Genomic DNA, 10,000 nt, shown 5'->3' with positions numbered 1-10,000 from the left:
CAGGTCTCAAGGTTCAGGTCTCAAGGTTCAGGTCTCAGGGTTCAGGTCTCAAGCTTCAGGTCTCAGGGTTCAGGTCTCAGGGTTCAGGTCTCAGGGTTCAGGTCTCAGGGTTCAGGTCTCAGGTCTCAGAGTTCAGGGTTCAGGTCTCAGGGTTCAGGTCTCAGGGTTCAGGTCTCAGAGTTCAGGGTTCAGGTCTCAGGGTTCAGGTCTCAGGGTTCAGGTCTCAGGTCTCAGAGTTCAGGGTTCAGGTCTCAGGGTTCAGGTCTCAGGGTTCAGGTCTCAGGTCTCAGGGTTCATGTCTCAGGTCTCAGGGTTCAGGTCTCAGGGTTCAGGTCTCAGGGTTCAGGTCTCAGGTCTCAGGGTTCATGTCTCAGGGTTCAGGTCTCAGGTCTCAGGGTTCATGTCTCAGGGTTCAGGTCTCAGGTCTCAGGGTTCAGGTCTCAGGGTTCAGGTCTCAGGGTTCAGGTCTCAGGGTTCAGGTCTCAGGTCTCAGGGTTCATGTCTCAGGGTTCAGGTCTCAGGTCTCAGGGTTCAGGTCTCAGGGTTCAGGTCTCAGGTCTCAGGGTTCATGTCTCAGGGTTCAGGTCTCAGGGTTCATGTCTCAGGGTTCAGGACTCAGGGTTCAGGTCTCAGGGTTCAGGGTTCAGGTCTCAGGTCTCAGGTCTCAGGTCTCAGGGTTCAGGTCTCAGGGTTCAGGTCTCAGGGTTCAGGTCTCAGGGTTCAGGTCTGACTCAGTCCGGACTTTGGACTCTAACTGCTTCAGTGAAAGCTGCTGTGAAGGTGTAAACAGCTGTTTGTGTCTGAGGCTGATCTGAGACGATGAAGAAGGACTACATCCAACATGGCCGCCGGCTGGTTGAGGCCATTTTCACTCAGTGGAACGTTCAGCTGCCATTTATGGAGGTTAAAGCAGAACATGAACGACAGCAAAGGGCTGAGTACAGAGTGCTAATGTGGAAACACACACACACACACACACACGCACACACACACACACACACACACACACACACACACACACACACACACACACACACACTTCCTCAGTGCTCGTGAACTTCTCTGAGTCAAGTCGAAAGAAGTCAGGGCGAGCGAGATAAGAGGAAGTGGTGTCTCTCTCTGACACATTTTGCTGCAGCTTAAATGAATATTCAGTGTGAGTGTGTGTGTGTGTGTGTGTGTGTGTGTGTGTGTGTGTGTGTGTCCTTATATGGCAAAACAGAGAGAGGTTCTGAGTGTGTAGCTGTGATGAAACACACACATGAATGTAACACACTGATGATGATGAGAAACTCTCACTGTGTTTGAGACCACGCCCACTTCCTGTCACTAGCTTCTGCTTCTGGTACAGAGGGTTACTGAGACCTGGACCCTGAGACCTGGACCTGAACCTGAGACCTGGACCTGAACCCTGAGACCTGAACCCTGAGACCTGGACCCTGAGACCTGAACCTTGAGACCTGGACCCTGAGACTTGAGTCCTGAACCCTGAGACATGAACCCTGAGACCTGAACCCTGAGACCTGAGTGTGGACCCTGAGACCTGGACCCTGAGACCTGGACCCTGAGACCTGGACCTGAGACCTGAACCTGAGACCTGGACCCTGAGACCTGAACCTGAGACCTGGACCCTGAGACCATAACCCTGAGACCTGATCCCTGAGACCTGGACCTGAACCCTGAGACCTGGACCCTGAGACCTGGACCCTGAGACCTGAACCTGAGACCCGGACCCTGAGACCCGGACCCGGAGACCTGAGCCCCGGGTCAGAGCTCAGTTAAAGAACTCTTGTCCTGACACTGAGACATCTGTCCCTCGGAGGTTTGAGGGTTTTCTGTCTTTGTTGAATTTAAAAGGTTGAATCACACAAAGTGTTCAGATCACAATCTTAGTTTATCGAGTCAGAGCCGCTCAGAGGTCAAAGGTCATGTTGGCAGCCCCTGTCAGCCTCTGGTTTCATTAACACTGAGGGGGTCGTGCTGCTCCACGGCTCACTGACCTTTGATGCTGGAATCTGTCGGACTTTATTTATGATGTGTATGGTGTTTAAACCAAACGAGTCCTCGGGGACGATAACGACTTTCTGATCGGCATGAACATTTTGTTTCTCGTGAACTGAGTCAGTTTAATCACAAACAGCTGATGCAGATCAATTAAAACCCATGTTTTAATGACTCCGGAGGTTTGAACGGTGCAGTGATGTGGTTTCCCTCCACTGGAACTAAGAGGATAAAACCAGGGAAAACAGACAGGAGCGTCCACATACTTTTGGCCACATAGTGTGGACACTGAGGCTCAGACACGCGCCTCTGTGCCGCCCCCTGCTGGACACACACACCTACAACATGTGGGTCAAACCAACCAGCAGGTTATTAACTGACTAACATTAGATATGAATTCATCTGCAGCTTCAATCAATCTTTTTTACATTTCTACCACTGGAATTATTGATTATTGACAGAAATCTGTTCTAATGACCTAATAAATATATTATTAAATAACAATATGAAGATGTTTTAGGTGGATTGTTGTGTCCTGTTGAAACCTCGTCCAGATGACAGCAGCAGCGTCCCCTGGTGGACAGTTACACACCTGCAGCTGCAGAAAGACGTCCTAATATTATCAGAAAAATCTTATTTTGAAAATAAAGTAGTAATATTAAAAAAACTGATGAAAACATCATGATTTAGAAGGAAAATGAAAAAGAGGTGTTTCAATAATGAAGGGTTTTTTTTGGAGGAAAAGTTGTGACAAAAAAATCTTATTTTGAAAACAAAGTTGCATTTCAACAGGAAGTAAAGTATTTTGAAATGTTGTTAAATAAATAAACAGAATCTTTATGGTTGGATATGTCGAAAAATAAGAAAAAAGTTTGAGAAAGCTTTACAGAGAAGAAAAAACAATCAATAATATTAATATTATCATCAAATGATAAAATCCAGCTGAATCAGATGATGTGACTTTTATTCACAAACACAAAGAGACACATAAACAAGCTCTTACTCATCCACCTGGCTGTAGCCATGGTTACCGATCAGTCCCATGATGCTGTGTGATGTCAGGGTGTGGGAGGGGCCGTGGGAGGGGCCATAATTCTACCAATAAGACTCATTATTAATCATTGACAACATCACTAAACGATGTTTGAACTACGTTTATTTTACATTCTTTCCTTTACAAAAAGAATTTTAATTTAAAACACGGTGTGTGTGTGTGTGTGTGTGTGTGTGTGTGTGCGTGTATTTTAAAGGAACATTGCACCATTTTTTAAAACCCTTTATGAACAGGAGGATTTGACCAAATGTTGAACTGCTCCTCTAAATTCTGTCTGAAACATGATGAGGTTTGGTTGTAGTCCTTGTGTGTTTGTGCGTGTGTTTGTATGTGTGTGTGTGTGTTAGCGGTCGAGGACGTGGGTCTTGTAGAGGCGGTTCATCTGCTCCAGGAAGATGAAGGTGAGGACGGTGTGAGGTCCCAGACGAGCGTAATACGGAGTGAAACCTTTCCACAGAGAGAAGAATCCCTCTTTCCCCACGACTCGCAGCAGCACCTCCTGAACACACAAACGTGTCATCAGTTTCACCCTCATCATATTTACAGAAGAAGTTGTGATGATCATAATCATGATATTCAGATACGTACAATTATGAGGAAAAGTTTAAAAACATGAACATTATGAGACTACATTTTACTATTCAGAGGATAATAAAAAACCTTTATCAAATATTAAATATTATGCTTAAAGAATAAAGTTATCATGTTTGAAGAAAAGGTTGTGATAATTTAATAAAAACTGAATCATTAAAAACATAAAAATCAGTTTAATAAAAAAGTTAATATACATTAAATATTGGAATATAACCAGAAAGCCTAACATCTTATTAATATTCCCCGTTTAGAAAAATTATGGAAATAATTCAACATTAAGGAAAATAATAGAAATCATAATAATAATAAATATATTATATTTAAGGAATAAAATCATAATGTTGTAAGAAAACGTGATAGTTTAATAAACATTTAATCTTTACTCGGAAAATTTACAGAAAAAAACAAGTTGAACCAAATATTCAAAACTAAGTTTTAACAAAAACTGTAATATAGATAAAACATTGAATATTAGGAGAAACTGTAACATTTTATTATTTTTCTCATATTTAAAAAATGATTTAAATAGTTGTAAGTAATAATACTAAGAGAAGAAATGTGAGGAGCCTCCTGCACACGTGATCAGTGATCAATAACGCCTAAGATGACGAGGTCAGAGGTCAGTGAACACGAAGCTTTGTGTTGAACTCACCAAACCGTTTTTATACTCGGGCTTCCCATCGATCATCCTCATGTTCTGGATCCTGAGGAAACAGACAAACTCGCTAAGAAGCAGCTCTCCTCTAACTCTGTGACATCACCCACACATTTCTGCAGCTCAGAGTGAGCTGCTCCACCGTCGCCATCTTGTCAGTACATGACTCCGCCCCTAACTCCCAGCTAATCCAAAAATGATCAAAGAGGAGGGGTTTGTGTGGAGCTGAGACCTTTTGTTCAAGCACTAAAACAGGTGAGTTATATAAACACTCAGCCGCCTCCCTTCACCTGTTCAGTCTGAGTCTCACCTGGTCTTGACGATGTCGACGGGCATGGAGGCTGCCGTAGTAACCAGACCGCTGATCATACTGGCACAGAAATGACACAGAATATCATCCCCAAAGTATCCTGGAAACACACACAGACAGATGGCATCACACAGGTGACATCACACAGGTGACATCACACAGGTGTTCACTGTGAGTCCAACATCTGTACCTGAGTCTAGCAGCGCCTGTTTGGACTGAGAGTAGGAGGCCAGCTGAGCTGCGTTCACCACCACCGCTCGAGCCATGGTGGGAATACAACCCTGCAACACACACAGGTCAGAGGTCAAGCTTCCCATGAACTATGTCACAATCTTCCAGAGTATTAATGAAATACCTGAGAGCAGGTTCTGTAGCATCAGAAAGTGTCATAATATTAGGAACAGTTTTAACCTTAAACGTGTCGTAAAGCTGCAGCTACTGACGACGACGTCATCGTCTCCATTAATCGACTTAATGTCCAGAAATAAAGAAACGTATTCGTCACAGTTTCCAAAACCAGACTCACAAAAGATAAAGGAAGCGTTAGATAAATGAAGCGTTGGATAAATGAGGCGTTGGATAAATAAAGTGGTAGATAAATGATACAAAGTTTTGAGCCATGATTGTCCAACAAAACTAATAAATATTTAATTATAAAACAATGTTTAGAGAAATAAAGTCACATATTTAGTGGATAAAGTTGTAAAATTAAAAGAAAAGTGTTCCATATAAAAAACAGATATTAAGTCAACTTCCACAGAGGACACAGGAAACAGAAACGTGACTTGAATGATTATAAACAGCTGCTGTTTGTTCTCGTGTCGACTGGTCGATCAATTAATCAACAAATGTTTTATCTTTGAACCCAGCTCACCCTCCACAGTGTGGTGATTCCTTCTTCTCTGGTGATTCGAGCCAGAGCGTTAAAAACATTTGTGTAGCCTCTCCTCTGGTCTGGAGGAAGACTGGACACACACACACACACACACACACACACACACACACACACACACACACACAGTTAAATAAAGTGACATCGTCCTGGTAGAACATCACGTGAACTCTCTCACGTCTCCGTCTCACCGTCCGTCGGCCGTCATCCTGATCAGAGCGACCTCTGCTGGCGTCCCCACAAACGCTCCCGTGGCTCCAGCTGTCATACCGATCAGCGCCTGCAGAGGGAGCAGCAGGTCCAACACTGTGACTGACCGTGAGCTAACGTGTCCACAGCAGGTTGTACTGTTGTCATAGTTTCCAGCAGTACAAGCAGTTACCAGTTTTCTGCAGGTGAACCTGAACGCACCTTGAGGAAGAAGTTCGGCGGCCGTCCGTCGGCTCCCGTCATCTTCTCAAACAGGATGGTGTAGATTCCCAGACGAGTCGTCGTGTAGGTCGCCTGCCGCAGCAGCCCTGCTGACAGACTGACAGACCGCACACTTCGTTATCTTCACTTTCACCGAGGAAACTTACACTGTGGTCACCAGGAAACCAACACGAGTTACAGCTGATAAAAGTAAATGAAGTGTGAGAGCAAAGGTCCGATAAAGTGATAAATGAAGTGTCAGGTGAAGCGGTAGATAAATGAAGCGGTAGATAAATGAAGCGGTAGGTCAATGAAGCTGTAGGTCAATGAAGCGGTAGGTCAATGAAGCGGTAGATAAATGAAGCGGTAGATAAATGAAGTGGTAGGTCAATGAAGCGGTAGATAAATGAAGCGGTAGATAAATGAAGTGGTAGGTCAATGAAGCGGTAGATAAATGAAGCGGTAGATAAATGAAGTGGTAGGTCAATGAAGCGGTAGACAAATGAAGCGGTAGGTCAATGAAGCGGTATATAAATGAAGCGGTAGATAAATGAAGCGGTAGACAAATGAAGCGGTAGATAAATGAAGCGGTAGGTCAATGAAGCGGTAGATAAATGAAGTGGTAGATAAATGAAGCGGTAGATAAATGAAGCGGTAGCTCAATGAAGCGGTAGATAAATGAAGCGGTAGGTCAATGAAGCGGTAGGTCAATGAAGCGGTAGATAAATGAAGCGGTAGATAAATGAAGCGGTAGGTCAATGAAGCGGTAGCTCAATGAAGCGGTAGATAAATGAAGCGGTAGATAAATGAAGCGGTAGGTCAATGAAGCGGTAGATAAATGAAGCGGTAGATACCCAGTGTAGATGCCTCCGACTCCCTCGTTCTTCAGGATGGAGAACAGAGCGTGGAAGCTGGTTTTATATTCTCGAGCCTTCGTTCCCTGACCGCTCAGCTGCATCCTGTTCTTCACCAGGTCCAACGGCTGCACAAAGACTGTCGCACCCATCCTGGACAGACAGACAGGTACAGACAGACAGGTACAGAGAGTAAAAGAGCCGTCATCACACTCAGATTTACAGTTTCCTGTTAAAGTGGTAAGGTTCCTGAGAACAGGGACTGTTTCACTTGTTAGTGCGTTAGTTCTAACACCCTGAAGCTGAAGCCGAGTCACTGCAGCAGTAAATCCTCCTTCATGGAGGTTCTAATGTTGACTGGGATTTTATTTATCCCACCTTCACTGATGAAATTAGAGCAAACAAAATAATAGGAACAGTTGTCAAAGCAGCACAAACAGCAGCATTGTTTTAGGAAACTACACCTTTTACTAATAATTAGTAACTGTGTCTGTGAGCCAGTGTTTCAGAGTGAAGCAGTGCCACACGGAGCAGGAGGGAACTGATTACTTCTTTTAGCCACATCAGGCTGATACAGAAACACTGCAGTGATAACAGGCTGTTATCAGAGTTACTGTATCAGTGAAAGGAACAGCTCGTACTGTAACAACTGACACTTTATCAGAAGGTCAGAGGTCAGCCTGACGACGCCCCCAATCCTGACAATGAAAAGACTGGAGGTGAAACTGCTGCAGCTTCCACATTGAACTGTTCACTGTTGTATCAATAACAGCTGTGTGTTCATGTTTATGATCAGATTAACTAGTCCCATGATGCACTGGGGGTTAAAATGATCATAATCTACTGGCTGAACAAACATGTTTCAATCACATGATTTTATGAGCCACTGATCCACATGAAAAACCTGCTGAAACTTTTTGTTCAAGAAAGTGACAGAGTGAGGCCTCACAGTCAACATGTGATGACCTTTAACATGCTGAACCTGTTACTCTCACACACACACACACACACACACACACACACACACACACACACACACACACACACACACGATTTTAATTGAACGAGACATTTTACTATTAACTGGCTTTTTATAGACAAAACGATCATCAAATTACAATAATAATAATAATAATAACTGGCAGATTGATTGATAATTAATCAATCATGAGCTGTAGTTTATATCCGTCACACTTTCTCAGCGTCAGACACCAGCAGCTGTCCCTCACAGCCACGGACATGTTAAGGTCTCGTGCACACTCCTCGAAGGGCGTGCATGGGCAACGTGCACGCTCCTGAGATGTTTTAAAGTTTGTGCACAGCTGAGGGGGGGTCATGACATTTAAAGGACAGACATGCAGCTGCTGTGACAGACACATGGAGGGAAATGTCAGTGTGTCTGTACAGTGTGAAGACTCTTTTTTTTTTTTACACTGTAAAAAATGATTGTATATTTTTTAAAAAGCTGTGTTCATGAATAAATGTCATGCAGACGTCACAGAACCACGGTCACAGGCTTCAACTGAAGACGACACGTGCACCATTCAATGTAGAAGCACAGTAAAAAGTAAGTTTAAAACTTTTTATTGTATAATTAAACTTTTTCTTGTTGCTATGACAGTAAATGTTTTTTGGAGGTTAAATAAAACATTAAACGAGGTTAACATTAATTAACAGGCTGTTGTCGGGTTCATTTTCTCTCTGCAGGCGTTTGATGCTGTGAGTGTGAGAACATTCAGAAAGTCTTCAGACGCCTTCACTTCTGTCACATGTTGTTATGTTGCAGCCCGATGAGGAAATAACTACATGTTTCCCTCATCAGTCTTCACTCAATTCTCCATGACGACAGAGTGAACATTTCATTAAAGAAGTATTCAGACACCTCACTGTGAATCTGTAAGTTCAGCTGAGGTTCCTCCATTTCTCTGGATGATCTCTGAGATGTCTCTACACCTGTGGGTGTAGTCCACCTGTCCACCTGTGGTAAACTCAGCTGGACACACACCTGTCTCTACAAGGTCTCACAGCTGAGCAGAGCAGAACCCGTGAGGTGAAGGAGCTGCTGCAGAGCTCAGACAGGATTGTGTCGAGGCGCCTGGAAGAACCAGGACTCTTCTAGAGCTGGACCCGGACTAACTGAGGCATCAGAGGAGACCGAGAACCTGATGGTCTCTCTGAGCTCCAGAGACTGAAACTTCCAAAACCCCAAAATACACAATTTACTGTTGGATAAGAAAAGAAACAGCAAGTGACTCTGAAAAACAAAGATACATTTTATATTGACACAGAAACTGGATTCAGTGACTAACTGTGACAAACTCCTCATGTTTAATCTCCACTTTGACCGTGCAGTAAAACTTTGAGTATGCTGGTCTGAAGTCAGCGTGTTGTGTTCAAATTCAGTTTTACATGTGGTAATCTGAATTACATGTTTCATTCAGATAACTGCATTACCTGCCTCTGACAACTAGCATTAGCATTAGCCTTCACGTTGACAGGTAACACCGACAAACAGTGTGGCCACATTAAACTCCAGACAGGACACTTTAATTTTCACTGCAGACAGAGCCCCTCTCTCTTCTACTATATTCATTAAAGGCAGACTAATTAGACTATAACACTGCAGAAGGATGGAGAAGACTAGCGGGGCAGATGCTGAGAGGGTGCAACATTCTTCGTAACACCGGGGAGTTGTCGCACACTGTTTCCGCTACAAATAACGTCCTCCGCTGTTACTCCACGGGTTAGTTCTGGTTGATATTGGGTTTTAATTAGCTGTCGCAAGGGTCACGAGCTGGGGCCAGGGCTGAGCGTCGCTTCATGTTGTTATCGGTGGACACAAATCGATAGGGGAACAGATTTCTCCGTAACACCGTCACGGGGCGTTAGCATTAGCAGCTAACCAGGCATCAGTCAGGGCGGCCTCACTGGACCGTTACAGCCCGGGTGTTTTATTATAAACTAAACAATACGTTGTTTTTCAATCGCGGATTTCACCAGAATAACGTTGCGGTGTGTTAGCGCCTCTGTTAGCAGCAGCTCCACTGACATTAGCAGTTAGCATGACAGCTAGCAGCAGCAGCAGCACCTACCCGGCCAAGCCTCCGAACAGAAACTTAATGGACTTTGGAGAGGTTTTGGGCTTTGCGTCCGCCATATTTGCCCCGGTCGGTCAGTGGCCGCAGAGTTCCTGATCAGATTCCCGCTGCCTGTGTGCCTCTGGGCCGGA

At 44.2% G+C, this 10,000-nt stretch overlaps 1 protein-coding gene and 2 long non-coding RNA genes across 3 annotated transcripts in view; 2 read left to right on the top strand and 1 right to left on the bottom strand.

Annotated features, from left to right (window-relative positions):
* The window catches only part of LOC130164383 (uncharacterized), a 5,778-nt gene extending 2,387 nt beyond the window's left edge, over positions 1-3,391 (top strand). Inside the window, exon 2 of the long non-coding RNA XR_008826602.1 lies at positions 1,352-3,391. This is a non-coding gene — a long non-coding RNA (uncharacterized LOC130164383). The remainder of the gene's footprint in view (positions 1-1,351) is intronic.
* The window catches only part of slc25a11 (solute carrier family 25 member 11), a 7,138-nt gene continuing 86 nt past the window's right edge, over positions 2,949-10,000 (bottom strand). Inside the window, exons 1-9 of the mRNA XM_056368997.1 lie at positions 9,864-10,000; positions 6,772-6,924; positions 5,918-6,035; positions 5,698-5,786; positions 5,489-5,579; positions 4,805-4,895; positions 4,615-4,714; positions 4,302-4,353; positions 2,949-3,554 (exon numbers count right to left, since the gene is read on the bottom strand). The exon at positions 9,864-10,000 is cut by the window's right edge and continues 86 nt beyond it. Coding sequence (XP_056224972.1) covers positions 3,399-3,554; positions 4,302-4,353; positions 4,615-4,714; positions 4,805-4,895; positions 5,489-5,579; positions 5,698-5,786; positions 5,918-6,035; positions 6,772-6,924; positions 9,864-9,928 — 915 coding nt within the window. The 5' untranslated portion in view covers positions 9,929-10,000 and the 3' untranslated portion in view covers positions 2,949-3,398. The remainder of the gene's footprint in view (positions 3,555-4,301; positions 4,354-4,614; positions 4,715-4,804; positions 4,896-5,488; positions 5,580-5,697; positions 5,787-5,917; positions 6,036-6,771; positions 6,925-9,863) is intronic.
* LOC130164379 (uncharacterized) lies at positions 7,463-9,149 on the top strand. Its single transcript, XR_008826598.1, has 2 exons — positions 7,463-8,338; positions 8,479-9,149. It is a non-coding gene; the product is annotated as an uncharacterized LOC130164379 (long non-coding RNA).

The sequence above is a fragment of the Seriola aureovittata genome, chromosome 23 (genome assembly GCF_021018895.1).
Source record: "Seriola aureovittata isolate HTS-2021-v1 ecotype China chromosome 23, ASM2101889v1, whole genome shotgun sequence".
In the NCBI taxonomy this organism is placed as follows: Eukaryota; Metazoa; Chordata; class Actinopteri; order Carangiformes; family Carangidae; genus Seriola; species Seriola aureovittata.
This window is presented reverse-complemented; position numbering and strand designations above follow the sequence as displayed.